The 16,879-nt window shown below is 38.4% G+C and overlaps 1 protein-coding gene across 1 annotated transcript; it reads left to right on the top strand.

Moving 5' to 3' along the window:
• Positions 1-60: 60 nt before the first annotated feature.
• rab32a (RAB32a, member RAS oncogene family) lies at positions 61-16,231 on the top strand. Its single transcript, XM_077509850.1, has 3 exons — positions 61-1,682; positions 9,147-9,421; positions 15,154-16,231. Exons 1-3 carry the CDS (start codon positions 1,469-1,471, stop codon positions 15,301-15,303), a joined length of 639 nt encoding a protein of 212 aa, XP_077365976.1. The 5' UTR covers positions 61-1,468; the 3' UTR covers positions 15,304-16,231.
• Positions 16,232-16,879: the final 648 nt, after the last annotated feature.

Genomic DNA, 16,879 nt, shown 5'->3' with positions numbered 1-16,879 from the left:
TAATGGTTGAAATGGAATATAGCGTATAGTGATGCTAACATTGATGAAACATTATCCCAATCTAGTGGTGGCCTCAGGCTTTTGCACTGTACTGTAAATAAAGCAAATCATTGCTAAACAAAAAAAAAAAGTAATATACACTACAAAAAGCTTAAAAAAAACAGCACAAGACAGTCCAAATGTGCACTTTTTTGCCTTTTTAATTCACCTTAGCTATCACATCGAACCTCATTTAAATATACAAAGAGCTGTTTTCATAAAAAAAAAAAAAGTGCAGAAAGCTGCTTGTTTTTCTGTATCTTGCAAAGTGTGATTGGCATCAACACAACTACTAGCCTCTTTCTGCGCGCTGTAGGTGGACATAAGACGTGCCAACAAGGGTTGTTATAGCAGTTACGGGATGTAATTTTGCTTTCGACGTGGCAGTTTATTTATTTTCTCTCTCTTTTCGGCTGTGTCGTCATAAGAAGGCAAAAAGAAAAAAAATACAAACAAAAAACACACAGTACTCGTATTTGTAATACTGTTATGCCATCTCTTGTTTTTTCACACAGGTGGTATGTTTGTAATACAGATACATGTTTCTATATTTAGAATGTCCACAGTCTTAAAAAACAAAACAAAAAAGCAACAGAATTTATACAATTGCTTTTGAACTTTTAAGCTAACTTGTATCATTTCAGTAAAAGTACTTGCAATGACTAGTTGCTTCTTGTAATGACTTATTTAATTCCAACTTAAGTTTCTTCTACTTTTATCAATAAGAATGCGCATTAAGTATAAGACTATACAGTACATGGTGCCGGTGTATTGTATTTCCAAATGTTTTCCAGTCTTATGATAGTGATGGTTTTTATGTCAAAAAAGTAGAAACAGGGTATAGCACCTTGTGGAACAACTCTAAGATGAGCTATAGGCCTTTTATGTTTTGGACACATTGAATAAGGTTGTACAATAAAAATGGTTTCTATGGAAAAGTCATGTACATTTTATTTAATATTTGCTGCATTTGTCCATTGAGAGCTGTAACAAAATATGAGACTTGGAAAATAGAACTACAAAGCGCCAACGTAATTTTGTGACCTTATATATGGTCCAAATATTAGAAACAGCTCTCAGTATTTACTACTTGCCTTGAAAACTTCAAAAATGAGTCATATTTGTTGTATTGTGTGTACCTAATGAACTGTCCTTGCTTGTATAAAGAAAAGTTTGTGCGCGAAAAAAAAAGAAAAAGAGGAAAAAAGTTTGCCGATACTTCCGGGTCATGTGACTCCTTCACGGGAGGAGAAAGAGGAGGAGAAACAAATGTAATTTCTGCTTTGTGGACCAGCCGGGTACGTTTCAGCCCTCTCTTTTTTTTTTCGCCCCTCTCATGCGCGAGGAAGAACTCATGACACACTCACGCGCACACAGTCACTTAAATAAAAGTTGAGTCGAAGTTTAGTACTATAGTTTCGTGGCGAGCATGGCCGGCGGTTCTGTGTCGGAGTGCAAGGAGTACTTGTTCAAGGTGCTGGTAATCGGGGAGTTGGGCGTGGGGAAGACGAGCATCATCAAGCGGTATGTGCACCAGCTCTTTTCCCAGCACTATCGAGCCACCATCGGCGTCGACTTCGCCCTCAAGGTCCTCAATTGGGACAGCAAGACGCTCGTCCGACTCCAGCTCTGGGACATCGCAGGTAACACACAAGAACATCCACCAAAGGGGAAAAACAACAACAACGCTGCCATGTTTTGTTTTCGAAAAATTGAGACACTTTCCCACTCTATGTTCATGGTAGCTCATAATTGTCAGCGGAATGTAGGTCACGTTGTTATTATTATCCACTCAACCACAAGAGCCGGCCCACCTTCATGGGGCCCTAAGCACTTTTCTGATAATTAATTTGATTACCCTTATTCGTCATTCATTCATCGATACTGATTTAATATACAGGGGAGTGTAAGGTGACGATTATAATAAATAATACCATAAGTTACTATCACATAGAAACCAACGATACTGTTAAACAAAATGCAATGCAATAGCACTCAACAGTTCCAGGTACATGCATACATATTTTGATTTATCTAAGAACACGATAAAAACTTTTAAACTAAATTATACCAATCAAAGACTCTAAATAGCAATATGTTATGATTACTAGTGACATGTTTTGCTAGTCAAAGTTGCCTGAAATAAATTTTGAGACCAATCAGAGAACAGGCAAAAGCTGATGTCATCAGGCAGACTGTGGGGATAAATTAGAAATCTGATTGGCTGATTGACACTAACAACCCAAGCTAGTTAGCTCCTCCTTAACTTCACTTTAACATACTTCCTTGACACCGATTACTAATGTACCACTTTTCCATTCAGACTGCTTTTTTTGGCATCTTGGGGCATTTTAGACAGAGTACAAAAAAAATGGCGACTTTATCAACAGTGAACCACAAGTATGATGGGGATTACTGAGTCATTCAAGCTACGTCGACCAGAAGTGGTTATGAAGGCCCTCGTTAGATTAGATTGACATGGAAACACATAGGGACAAAAATGTGATTGGACAAAAAAAAATCCAACATCCACAAACACTACTAGAAGCAGTATTTGCTAACCTTTATCGAGTCAAGGCACATATTCTAGATTAGATATAAATCACATGGCATACAATCTAACATTTTTTTTGGCACAAACAGTGGCTAACATACTAGTAAATAAACAAATCAGGTGAGCCATGATGTCTGCTCATCAGAAGCTTAGCCAGAAATGTAGCTATTTTCACTATTTTATGTATTTTGCGAAAAACTTTACTACCAAATTACAAGTTGCATAACACCAGTTATTCTATTCATTTTCACACTCGCTAGTCGGAAACAGACACATAAAAAAAAAAAATGGCCAAATCGCAACTGTTTGTCACACGCACATGCACACGCATAATGTAAACACGGGATGGTGACACAGGAAGCACACAAGCTGGTAGCTGTAATGTAAGTGTCAACTTATTATGTGACCGGTCATAAAGATGCCACTTTACATTTTTTCAAACATTTTCAACTATTTTTGCCATTGTATTTAGCATCTGAAATCATCTGATTCTAACATTACATAGTCAAGCATACTTCTGTTTCTAAAAATGGTTGCCCTTTCGGGAGATGCTCCATGTTGATAGGCCTTGCTTGAATTAATTAGCTAACCAATCAATTTGACATAATTGACATGATTATGAGTCATGCGTTTCTGTTTGTGACCCGATAAATACCTAACAAAATGATTTGAAATGCAGCACGGTATTGATTTTTAAGCTATTATGAGAGTAGTTCGATTTTTTTTTTTTTTTTTTTTTTTTGCATGCAGTTGCTTTCCATTTGCACTGTACCCCATCACCATGGCAACTAATACGGTAACATTCTCAAATGCCAGTTTTAACGTAAGGTATGAGACAAGTTGCATGTGTTGGTTGAAACAAGCAGACTATTCTGCGAGGTTAGAATGCTTGCGGGCCATGCAAAATTGATGCAGTAACACAAATTAACACACTAACATTACAGGATTTATCAATTGGATGTTCTGTAACGTCTTTGAAGTTTTCAATGTCTTGAATGAATTGAGTGTTACAGACAATAATAAAAACAACTGATCTTTAGGAATGCGTAGCCGAAGGGTGGAGAGTGTAAAATGTTGTTTTGATGTTTAGCTAGCAAGATCACACAAAAATTGTGCAACTAATTTCTACAAAACTTCTAAGTGTAAGGGGTGCTACATATACTGTACATTGAGTGAAGAAACCATTCGATTAAAAGAAAAAAAGTGATTAGTCTAGAATTGTAGCGTTCATTCAGTAGAATCTTAAAATGTTATGTGATTCTTCATTCGGCATGAACCAGGAAGTAGCCTCCTAACTAGAAAATCATAACTATAACCTTATGACCATTATGATGGTATGTCTTATGCCATCCATTTGCGAGTCAGGAAGTATCTTGCTAACTAAATAAACACACATGATTTGTTTTTCTTCATTCCCTCAACTCTTCAGAATCCAAAATTGCGTTACAGTCTGAGAACCAGGAAGTAGCTTGCTAGCAAACAAATAGACAAGCACAAATTGTAGTTCAATCTTGGCGGAGGTCGAGTACCCAAGAGCTGTTTGCTTGGAATGTTCATGTTACTTTTGTTGCCCTGTTCCTTTTCATACTGACAGTAAAGATGGAATGACTGCAGAGCAGAGTGAGGATAAGTAAGATGATGGCGTAAAAGAGTATAAGAGCGTAGGTTTACTCAGCAAGTCATTAAGATCAGCCATCAGGCTATTAAAGGAGAGGAGGTTTTAATGTCCACGTTCATCATCAGTGTTAATGCTCTTCACATCGGAAGGAATGATAGTAATCAGCCTGAAGCCTCGAAATGTCAAGGCCCCTTTCACCCTCAATTGATACTCTCGCTTGGATGGAATTGCTATTTACGAGGTCAAAGGAGACAAAATGGTGCACCTGTTTGAGTCTACTCAATTCAAAGAAATGTGTCATACCTTATCGTCTCCATCACAAAGTACAACAGGGAAATGTTTGTGTTCATGCTCTTCTTTTAATGTGATTGTGACAATTTAAGTGTGTCTAGAGCACACATATCTGGAAAGTGTTGTTAGCACTGATGCTACTGCTCACTCAGGTCTGAGAAATAATCTTAGTTTCGAAACTAGTTATAAAACGTGCTGCAAACAAGAAAATTAGCGTGGACTGGACACTAGCGCTAATATAACTCTATGAACAATATTAGATTAGATTAGGCTAGATTAGACCAGATTATTTGAAAGGAGACAGTACAATTTCACAAAACATGGTTTAAGAAAGCCAGAATTGGCCAAAAGGGTTTTTTCGTCATCAACCATGTTAGCATGGATATTAGCATTAACACAACTCTAAACCATAAAGTATTACATTATATTTATAATAACATTAGCATGGACACTGTAACAATTCTGAACAATAACGAACAACAGATAATAGATACAAACGCACAATGTTAAGCCATAATGTAATTGAAAAATACTGTAATACAGGACACAATAAATAGTGTGGCTCTCAATAATAACAGTACAGTAGACACTAGCATAACTGCAACTTTGATTATTAACTTTAGCATATACATTAACACGAACAACTCATATACTGGTGCTAACACAATTCTGAACAGTAACGTTAGCTTGGTGGTATTTGATAACGCAATTCTAATAACGTTAGCATTGACACTTGTGCTAACGCAACTTTGAAGAATAACATTAGCATTGACACATGTGCCAATACAACTTTATATCACAATGTTAGTATGGACCGTAGGCTAGCAAATATATGAACACTGATGCTAGTATGGACAATGGCGCTATACAACTCTGAACTGTAACGTTAGCATAAACGCTTGGGCTAACATAACATGAGAGGTGTCCTAGCTGGTCCTCCCGGATTCTAGACTGAACCCTGAAATAGTCGATCCAGGGTTGCCATGGAAATGACAGATGACAAGCATCAATTATTTAGAAGCTGTGCTATTTTAAGACCAAATCAGTACATATTGTAGCATCAAATCCAGTCCCTAGTCATAGGTTTGCCCTTCATTTCGTTTCAAGTGCGACATGTAACACCGAGCATTTCTGGAATTTCTCACATTACGTCAGGTCAGCTGAAGGTAAGCGTGGGACAAGAGCACGTTAGTGGGCTGTTGCTCAAGGCTCTGCTAATCTGCATTAAAATCACATTGTGATCATGTGCTCACAACTGCCTCAATGACTGCAACCTTTATTATGTGACGATTGCAGTAGTTGGTCACGGCTACATTTTTTTTCTAAATAAAACCATCGGCATGTTGTACCGGTCTATGGTGGTCTCATTAATGTAGTTGAGTGATGGGGAATAGTGTTTAAAAAAAACAAAGAAAACATGCCTCTCGACTGGATCAAATGAGGTGGAAGGCGGGCTCTGTCGTGGGCACAGAGTTGACATCTGTGGCAGAAAGGAGGACGCTACACAAGATTCTGTCCATCATTGGCAATCCGCAGCATCCACGGCACAGCAGCAACTTCAGGCAGAGGGTGCAGCTTCATTGACAGGCTGCTGTCACTGCCCTTCTCCATTGACAGACTCGGGAAATCCTTCCTCCCCCATGCCTTGCAGCGTTTTAATTCCACCCTCGGAGGGAAACTCTTGATATCACATTCCTTCATGTCTGTAATGTACTAACCAACAAAACAGATCTTGCACCTTATTCCAAAAGAATTTTGACTTTTAATTAATTAGCTGCCCCATATCATGTACTATATGTGGCACGGTTGTGTTTATATTGTGTTTTTTTGTACAGTATTGATGGTATCTATAATTATAGTGTGAGAGTGGTGGTATTAAGAAGTGGATTAAGTTAGGCAAGTCCTAAGTGAAGGTCTAGCTACCAAATGCAACACTCATGACTGGACTTTTGTTTGGAGAGATCCGAGGGATGTACAGTACAGTACTACTACTGCTGCTGCTGCTGTTGCCATATGGCCGCGTCTGGCTTGGATAGTTTCCATGGCAACATGCACACCCACGCAATGGCAACGCGTACCAGCGTAGAGCAACTATGGATAATGATGACATCGTCTCGCTTTCTCCCACGCACAAAAAATAACACCACACTCCCGTTAGTATTAATGATGTTGGCGACATGTGACCAGCTGTATATGTGTCATTTGTCATTTAATGTAGTGGCCGTGTGCGCGCGTGTTCGTGCAGTGCTTACATGCGCACACTGTCTTTAGTCCGTTCCTGTGCTAATTAGGTTAGTGGCATATGACACTCGTTAGCGCTTTTAGCTGATCTAACTTTATTTATTCAGTAGAACAATTCACTGGCTGTTTAAAAAAAATAGAATGACTTTTGGCAGAGCGCTGACCTCTGTATGGTTCAACTGTTAACAAAACGTTATTATTATTATTATTATTATTATTATTATTATTATTATTAGTATTATTATTATTAAATGTGTGTGACTGCCCAGAAGGTGGCCAACAGGCTACTTCCTTATTGAATATTGAACTAACAAACTGACTAACCAACTAATAAACTAAGTAGAAACGGTAGATAGATAGATAGATAGATAGATAGATAGATAGATACTCTGTGTTCCAACTATGCCTTGCATTTGCATTTTTAGGGTTGGAACACCCATGTAACTTGGGGCGTGGAAAGGGTGTGGAAAACCAAATAAATAGAGAGGGTGAGGAGAGGAATCTTCAGAGAGTGCAGGAGTGAATTGTGTCCTCTCAGTGTCTTCTCTCCTTTTTGTGTCGGGTTTAATAGATGTCAAACAGGTAACCCTGATAGATAGATAGATAGATGGATAGGTAGATAGATATCTAATTAACAAGCTAACCAACTAACAGCCTAATGCAGTAGTTAGCTCACGATACAGTTTGGCTATAGCTAGGTGGATAGCTTACTAACTAACTAACTAACTAATTAACTATCAAGTTAAAATAATTCAGTAGATAGCTATATAGAGAGCTTTGTGACAATGTCTATGTGTTGCTCACGAACTACTGCAGATAGCTAGCGAGATTTTTATAATGTAACTCACTAAACAACTAGCTAACAACGTTTTTGGGGGACTGGGTGGCTTAATGGCATTTCAAATTGAGTTGAGAACTTGATCACGTTACAAATTAAACTTAGAAGTCAAGGTACTGTACACGTCATCCACACATTTTCTTTTATTTAAATAAATCCATCATCTACACACGTAAGAGGTCATGCTTCATGTACTTTGCTGTGATGACACATTTGTGACTTGCGTGCTGTGTCAATACCTCACCTAAGTCATTAGCCCGTACTGCTAGCACTCGTGCGTGTACGCTACCGTGTGAATATAATCGCTCGATGCGAGTCTTCGGAGACGTTCCCTGGAGAAGGGCGCTTCGACCGGCTGACAGCCTCGCTCTGATATTGACCGAGCGTTAACGACTGAATGTGTCACAAAATCAAAGTGGGCATCCATTGCGGTTATTTGCATTTGGTTACTGCTGGTTTTCTAAGGTGTTCTTCAACAAAATATACTGATTTGACGCATTAATTGAAAGCAAGTATTTTTCGTTTTGTTCTTGGTTATACATTTAGGACTTAACCTAACTAAATCTGCCACATAGTTACGCCACTATCATGTCGTTATTATAGAAACCATCAATACTATACAAAACATACAATATGACACCATGTAACTACATAATAATCTGAAGCAGTTCAGAATCAAGTAAACTTATTAATTTGTGCAAATATGTTGGCTTGAAAAGATGTTGCTCTGACCAACCCTGTGAGGACAAATTTGGAATCTGACTGGTTAAAAAAACTAAAATCAGCCAGGACCCATGACTCTGAAGGTCCCTGGATGGATTACATTAATTGGGCAACACAGCGGCTGACATCTGATTGGACAAAAAGTATCTACCATTGACATAGACGGGTTATTCTATCCATTTTCTGTATGGCATCTGGAAATGGAATCTATCAGATCTTTATGCCACTGTGTCGTTCGTGTCTCTTGTGCATTCACCTGGGGTTACATGAGCTAAAATTAGACTGCCAATTATGAGCAATTAGCATCAGGCCTTTAGGCCCCACAGTGGATTCGCTCCCAAACACCCTGCTCTGCGGCACACCACTTTATCCACTCGCCGGCATGGCCGCAAAGTACCTGCTGCACTCAAGTGGAAGTTGATGCGTTAGTCACTTCCATGACACAGAATGTCATTTGAAGTTATTGTACAGTAAACTGCTTTTCAAGAATGGGCGAAATATGCGGGACCAACCCTCGTATAGTGCACCTTGAAAGGTTGTCTACGACCATGTATTTCCATTACGTGCATAAAAGGTTTTCGTTCAACATTTTAGCAGCAGCCCGTTGAGCCACCTCATATGCTTGTGCTAATTCCATTGTGACGCATCGTCTCAGATGTTCTCACAGACAGCCTATATGTAGAGAAAAGATTTATTATGGAGGCAGATTACTTCTCTGTGTGGATTAGGCCCCTGGCATATGAAGGAAAGTGGGTCATGGATTTTTGGCTGAGGGAGTGAAATTGGAGGGTTTGAAGACTATTACTGGAGTTCCTCAACAACATCCCTCTGAATTCACGCAGGTCAGGAGCGGTTCGGGAACATGACGCGGGTGTACTACAAGGAGGCGGTGGGGGCTTTCGTGGTTTTCGACGTGACCAGGGGCTCCACGTTCGAGGCCGTGTCCAAGTGGAAGCAGGACCTGGACAGCAAGGTGAAGCTGGCCAACGGCAGTCCCATCCCCTCAGTACTGCTGGCCAACAAGTGTGACCAGAAGAAGGAGGGCAACAACTCAACGCTCATGGACAATTTCTGCAAGGAGACGGGCTTCTTGGGCTGGTTCGAGACATCTGCCAAGGTGAGCGTTTCTGGCGGAATATTTCCAATGTTACAATGAGGGACCGGCACGAGGTAAAAAGCGCAGCCAGCTTCCAATAGCTGCCGGGACCGAGCAAAAAAGATTGGATAATGGTGAGTGCACTGATTGTTTAGCACTGTTGAACTGTCAGCCAAGATAATATTAGCTGAAGCAATAACACAACCACTGGTCACCATATTGGCTAGCAATTAATTTTTTTATGATTAGTTCTTGGTGAGAATTTGTGTATTTGATTTATGGCAAAAGGTTTAATTTTGAAAATCTGTATAAAGTTTGTTTTATTTATTAAGTCTGAACCTAGATAACATCCAACCTGAAAATCTAATTTGAAATTTGACCAAATCATCCCCTCCTCTACTGTAGGGGGCAGTAGAGCGTTTGCCATGCTATGGAAACAGCCTTTGCGAATGTTAATTATATTGAAAAGGAGTCTTGCCTAAATAGCATATAATGTGAGTGACCATATGTCCTCTTTTACATAGACATGCCCACTTATTTCCTCTGTGCCTGCTGCCTGCTGCCTGTGATTGGCTGACAGGTGCCGTGCTTCGTGACATTTCGGTTTTCGCTGATCTAGGACCTGTAGAGTGCAGTTTGCTGTGTTAAGCGCTGATTGCGAAACTTGCCAGCAAGCTAAATTCTCGCAGTATTTGTTCATAAATAGTACGAGAATACATCTTGTATTGCTCCCGCTGATACGTTCGCAGCCGGCGTATTAAGATCGGCGTTTAGAGTGTAGGCGACATGAAGCTGTGACGAAACCAGGAAGTGCCTCTCTCTCTCTCTCTCTCTCTAGTTGCTTCTCTTACCTTGTAAGATCTCCACATAACGTCACACCCAGCGACTCATTTTATTGGCTACGAGCAACTTCCTTGTCACTTGTCAACCTACAGGAGCAGCCGTGGTCCAAAAATAGCAAAGATGCCGTTTGCTACATTTCATGTAAGAATGAGAATTATTTTACGGGACTTTTGAGGTCCCGCACGGGACTTAACAATTTAGCCCAAAATACGGGGCGTCACGGCTAATACGGGACAGTTGGCAACCCTAGTGAAAAGTATTGGAATCTGAGGCTAGCTCACCCCAAAGCAGCTAGTACTAGCTAGCAAATTGCAAGCTATTATCAAAGGTAGTCTATTTTGTTTTCATGTTAACATTACACTTGTGGTTAATTTCTTTACACATTTGGACGGTCATTACAAATATAAAACCTGTTTACTTCTTTACATTTTTTTATTGTTTTTAATTTAGTGTACGGACACACCATTTTGGACAGTTTTACACTTTCAACGATGTCATAATTACGTCATTTCCGTCAAAGCATGCTTGGATGAGTTTCGTGCTAAAGAACCGGGAAGCCCTAACCTCAACCTCATCAGGCACCTTTTCCCCCACTATCACTACCTACAGATGCCAGAAGCATATGTCCCAATACCTTTGCCTCTTCAAAATATCTTGTCGTGAGGTAGAAATGTTTTCAGCCAACGCTGTGGTCGTTAAAATGGTGAGCGCACTTCCCCTCATGGGAAACACAAGTCGTCCCGCAGGGGAAGCCGAGCCCGCTTCTTCTTTCCGTATGGCGCAATCATGGCGGTTACGAAAGCCTCAGTGCCTTTTTGTTCAACACAGCCGTTTTTCAAACTACTTCAAGATGTCTTGAGCCTGCCTTGGCTGTTGAGATATCACATGACGGTGATTGAGGGATGCTGCAGTCCAGATAGCCAACAGGGTTATAGGTCACCTGAGAGATAATTGTATTGCTGTGTTTCGTTTGTGATGTCACAGGTTACTAAGTTTTTGTTGCTGTGCTTTTTTTTTTTTTTCTCCGCATAAAAAAAAAAGGCTTGGGATTGTATTGTCTCTTTGAATGTTTTTCTTCTCACATGTGGACAAAATTATTAGTTTTTTTTAAGCCTTTTACACAGTTTTTATTTTTTATTTTTTCCCCACAACTATGATGCTTATACTTATGAATTTTTCTCCACTTTTATTGGCTTCGATAGGTGGTCTGCTTTCATTTGAGTGTCCCATTATACTGTAGATGCACTTTATAGCATTGCTAGGCCCACACATATAATGGTGGTATTTTGCATAGATGGCATTGTTGTTGTGATATCAGTGAGATTTACAGTACATGTCCTGTAATTGGAAATATTTTCAAAAAAGAATGGCAGGGAGTGCATTTGCTACTTGGGCCTACAGTGGAGAGACTTACCCAACTTAATCTACCACCATCATCAATTATACTATAGAACCCATCAATAGTATACAAAAATGTAAAACAGTCGCACACAACTGTACATCATCTGGAGGAATTCACAATCACACGTAATATTTTAAGCAAAATGCAAATTGCAGCAGAAATTGTTTTGCTCATTGAACTTGGCTTGACCTAAAGTGCTTCATCAATAAATTTGGACTTTGATTGATCTGATCAGCCAATCATAGGGCAGAAGCATGCCCATGTCATCAAGGGTGAGTTCATAGGCCGTAGGAGGATGAAGTTCAAATCTCACTGCATAAATAAACACTTCCACTACAGTTTAAGTTAAACGGGCCAGCATTACTGATTCTGAAGGGCCAGGGTAGATTAGGTTTTACATAGCAACACATAGAGGCTGAAATTTGATTGGACAAAAAAAATATAAATAAAAAAATCGAACAATCACATACACATACTAGACTAAGTGCAATTTCTAAGAAATTGCGTTGGAATGCTGAAAGATGAATGCTAATAGCTGAATGATCATGAAGTAAATTGAAGGACAACTTGTATGAAAATTACAAAGTAATGAACTAGTAATTACTAGTTAGTAGTAAGAGTAGTAATAGTAATAGTAGCATTGCTAATAACTAGAAATATATATTATATTTAGAAGTTTTGTACAAAGCTGAACGCTTTCAAAGGTGATGGGGACACGTTTAATCAATTCAGTGAAATAATAATGCATTTTCTGATATGATAGTCAGTTAGTGTACATTTATATTCCTTCATGGATATAATTGCAATGTACAGTCGGAAGTGGGATTAGAACTGGTTACTGAACAATGTACTACACCAAGGAAGCTACAGAGTAGTATCAAGAGATCTGCTGGAGGTGATCAGTTGTTTGTATGGAAATGGGCGTGGAAAGTGGGACTTGGAGGAAAAATTTCAGTCAGTGCCATTGAAAATGAATGAGGAAAAGTTGATTTTTAACATTATATTATTGGAGTACTGTAAGTCATGTGGAATCCGACGAATTTTCTCAGCAAGTTGAAATTTGAACGGTGTAAATCGGAAGTATTACGTGGGAGTTGTTTGACGGAGAATAAAATGTGCCTGAAATAATAAAGAATACGAATAACATATGTTTCAGCATTCCCACAACTAGATAAAGTAGTGCATGTCAAGAGAAATGCAAAGAAATGACATGGAATAAATGAAAACAAAATGGAGGCAACTAAACAGCAAATTACACAACAATGTTAATAAAAGCCACAGTAGCACTGTAGCTTTTCCAAAGTTTGTGTGTCAATGTCTTATTGCTTGGCACAACGTCCCGCCACTTCCTCATCCACACAAGCAGCCTTAACTTGGCGTCATGTGAACAGGGAGGACGTGAGCGTGACGTGCACGTTAGTCTTTGCGCGTGACACGGCGACCAATCGCTTCCATTGGAATCGCACTACGTTCACCCGCTGCTTGTCATGAGGGGAAATGAGCGAGCCACTTCAGTCAGGAGGTTGTTCTGCTTCTCCCATACAAAAAAAAAATAAAAAATATGTCGATCATATGACTGGAGTCACATGCCTCGCATTGATCACGACTGTGAGCTTTGAACAGCAGATTGGACTCGAGTCACAAGTTTTCATTCATAAACAATGTTTGACTTGTCTTTGTGAACTATAGCTTTAGTTTGGGAAAAGATGCACAGTGCTGTAAAGGGGCAGGGAAAAGGCCATTAATATTCATTACCTCCTCAACCTACAGTCTGACAGCTTCTGGCTGCAGTGTGAAGGACGAAAAAAAAAAAGTCTGTTTTCACTTTGTCTCAGTTGGCCTCAGGCTGCCAGTGAAAATCATTTGCCAGCTGTTGCCCAAACACAACACAACACTTCATAGAAAAGATATGTGCACTGGGCTAACAAAGGGGGGGGGGGGGCTTCCTTGGCACATAATAAATTGTTCACATTTGTCAATGTGATATGGTCATTAGTAACCTCACAAGGCACATTCTTGCTGTGATTCAGACGAATGTCATTAACCCCTTACACAATGTCTGGCATTTTCACACATATTTTTTGGTCACTGTTTGGTATAAAGGATCCGAATACTGGGGGACTGAAGATGAACCAATGAAGATGACCCAAAATGTGTGAAAATTACCTTGGGTTACATGTTATTAATGTTTATTGATGATAAATCATATTTATGTATGTAAAGACTAGGGGTGTCAAAATTGGTGTGTTAATTTAAAGTGCCTTTAATGCCACAAATTTTTTAATGCACGATTACTTGGAAAGCCTGTACTGGGGGAATTCCAGTCGCAACGCAGCTGACGTGTCCACATCAAAATTTAGCAGTAATAAATTTAATAATAAATAATGCATGTATAAAGATTGTATAGCACTTAACTCATTCGCTCCCAGCCATTGTCACAGAAGAAATCCCGTTCGCTCCCGGCTGTTTTACTGGATTTTGACTGATTTTGCAAGGCCCACAGAATATTGTGTTCTATTGCTATAAAAACGTGGAACCTATCAAAAGAAACATTAAAGTCTCTTCTTTCATCAGGAAAAAAAAGTATATTTCTATATTTTTCCGTTTTGCAGCAATTAGCATTAGAACAGAGCCAAGTTTAATCAATTTTCACGAATCTATTTAAAATTGTGAGTAACTGAGCTTTTTTTCCCAACATGGCCCTGGTTGATCTCTTTTGGTCTGCTGCCACCTGCTGGCCGTTTCTGCAACCATTTTTTGCAGTTGAGAGGCTACATCAAAGCCTTCTGTATGTTCTAGCATAAAAAAAAAAAAAAGTATAAATACGTCTTTGGGACACTTAAAACAAAAAAAAACATTTATAAGTCATTGGGAGCAAATGAGTTTTAATATGAAAAGAAAAATGCACAAGTGCAATTGTACCATCTAGTGGCAGAAAAATGACAACACAAATAAATATCACTCATTTTTTTTACAATACAGTATCTTTCATTTTAACTCAATTTTATGAATTATTATGAAATTACTGTATCAATGGATAAAAGATGCAGCCATATTTCTATTAAAGATTCAACATCATGTTCATGATTTTTTTTACAATAATTACCAATGGAAACATTTATCCTAACCCGAGTAACAATACGCAACACTTATATTATTACAATTATTATTATAATATTACAATTTTAAAATGATCTCTCAAATTGACGTCAGTGTCTTGGCTCATCTCTTCCAATGGTTTGGTTACATAAAGGTACACAATGCGAGCCCGAGGGGACTTTGACATCATTGTCAGGCAACAGCAGGGGGCAGTGTTGCATAAAGTCAACCTCCTTCAATGGCAAACAATGTAAAAATAATTTCGCTTGATTTGTCATTTCTGTTTCTAAGCGGGAATTGAAAAATAAAAATAGCCGCTTGGTAGACACGCTAACCACTCGGTCACCGTGCTGCCCTCTTTACAATCAAAACATATCGAATGATCATTCACACTCTGCTCCTCTCGCAGGACAATATCAACGTGGACGAGGCGGCCAAATTTCTGGTGGAGAACATCTTGGCCAATGACAAGGGCTTGCCGTACGAGGAGAGCAACGGAGACCGCATCAAACTGGACCAGGAGACTGTGGCGGCAGAGAGCAAGCCGGGCTGCTGCTAACACTCAATGCATCCACACTAACAGGCACACGCAAAAACACGCCCGTGATGCCTCCCCTCGAAGTCCAAGTCAGGGCGGAAATGTTTTGGGACAGTTACAGGAAGACTGAGTCTTGGTTTTATTTTTTTATATATTTTTTTGAATAGTAGCGTTCCCTGCAGCAAAATGTTATCTTGATGGCCTCCAAAATAGCTTCACATTCTCTATCATCATGTTTAGTTGACAGTTTATTCCACTACTAATACAATTAATCCCAGCCCCTAAATACTTGAAGTTGGACCTGGACTTTACCTGACAACAAAGGCTGGGAATATTTTTTTAATTTTATTTTTATTTTAATTTTTTTAATATTATGATTAAATTCGACAACCTGCAGACCCTTGCTGCATTTTACTTGTGTTTGTAAGACACTTTTAAGTTTGCCACTGTGTACACAGAAGGGCTATAAAGCCTTTTTTTTATTTTATTTTATTTTATTTTTTATTTTTATTTTTTTTTTAAAGTATTTTAAATTGCACTCTTGTTCATCCCGCTCTGCATTCGATTTGACTACTGCGCCACAGTTAAGCATTAACAGTGTTATTGTGCTGTTTGTGCAGCTGTAAAAGTGATTTGTACAGCAGTTCTGACATGTTGCTGTGTTTCCTCAAATAAATGCCTCTGCAATTAAATACATAAACTATTTGAGGAAATACAGCTTTGTTTTTTTTCATACCCCATTAATACACATTGTTTTGAACACTTTAGGACAAACACTCAAAAGTGGAGAAAATGTCTGAACTTCGATACACGTTAAAAATGCCTTGGTGGTTATCCATTATTTAATGTCTGAGATGAAAATAAAAATGTTCTTTTGTCAATTGTGCATGAAGAATTGTTAGGTTTATGTGTGAAAATATGATGAGGAGAATAAACATTTTTACTGATATATATGACTGCTGGTACTGGAAAATGCTGTCATGCTGTCTAGATTAAACTGTATTTAAGTTGTGTGTTGTGCCTTGGTGTGGATTCATTGACAATACAACAGCATTGCTGATGTTTATGTGCCATTATAGTGATTGCAGTTATGAAACTTGGTTAATTATGAACATTATATATAAATTGCTTGGAAGAATTTTTAAATTAAGGGCATTTATTGTGCGTACTTTAATCACTATTTGTATTATTATTACAAATGTTTAATTACCCGTAAAGTTTTATTTTTTATTTTTTAATCAACCCCATCATTATACCGGCATATTCACGTCATTATGAAAGGGTTTGTTTTATTTTTAGGGATTTTGTTATATAGCAGTCATATTAAAATGCTTTTTAAAACAAACAGAAAAATAAGAGTATATGAACAATATACTCGATGTGATACAATACAATATAGATTAATCGTGTAATTATTTCAAAATATAAATACAGCCAAATTAAAACAAAAAATATCTACACACAAAGTAGTTTTACTATGTTGTATTTATTTGTTCAGTTTATTAAGGAAGAACCATCTTAAAACCAAAATCTCTGTTCCAATTTATTTATTGAATTGTATTTATTCACTTGATATTTTGTTTTTGTTATAATAACG

The sequence above is a fragment of the Festucalex cinctus genome, chromosome 21, assembly GCF_051991245.1.
Source record: "Festucalex cinctus isolate MCC-2025b chromosome 21, RoL_Fcin_1.0, whole genome shotgun sequence".
In the NCBI taxonomy this organism is placed as follows: Eukaryota; Metazoa; Chordata; class Actinopteri; order Syngnathiformes; family Syngnathidae; genus Festucalex; species Festucalex cinctus.
The sequence above is the reverse complement of the archived record's forward strand: the minus strand, read 5'-3'. Positions and strand labels throughout refer to the sequence as shown.

Coding starts and splice junctions, on each gene's coding strand:
- rab32a (XM_077509850.1), top strand. CDS start 1,469: ATGGCCGGCGGTTCTGTGTCGGAGTGCAAGGAGTACTTGTTCAAGGTG. Junction 1,683..9,146: donor CCAGCTCTGGGACATCGCAG/GTAACACACAAG, acceptor GAATTCACGCAG/GTCAGGAGCGGTTCGGGAAC. Junction 9,422..15,153: donor GGTTCGAGACATCTGCCAAG/GTGAGCGTTTCT, acceptor CTCCTCTCGCAG/GACAATATCAACGTGGACGA.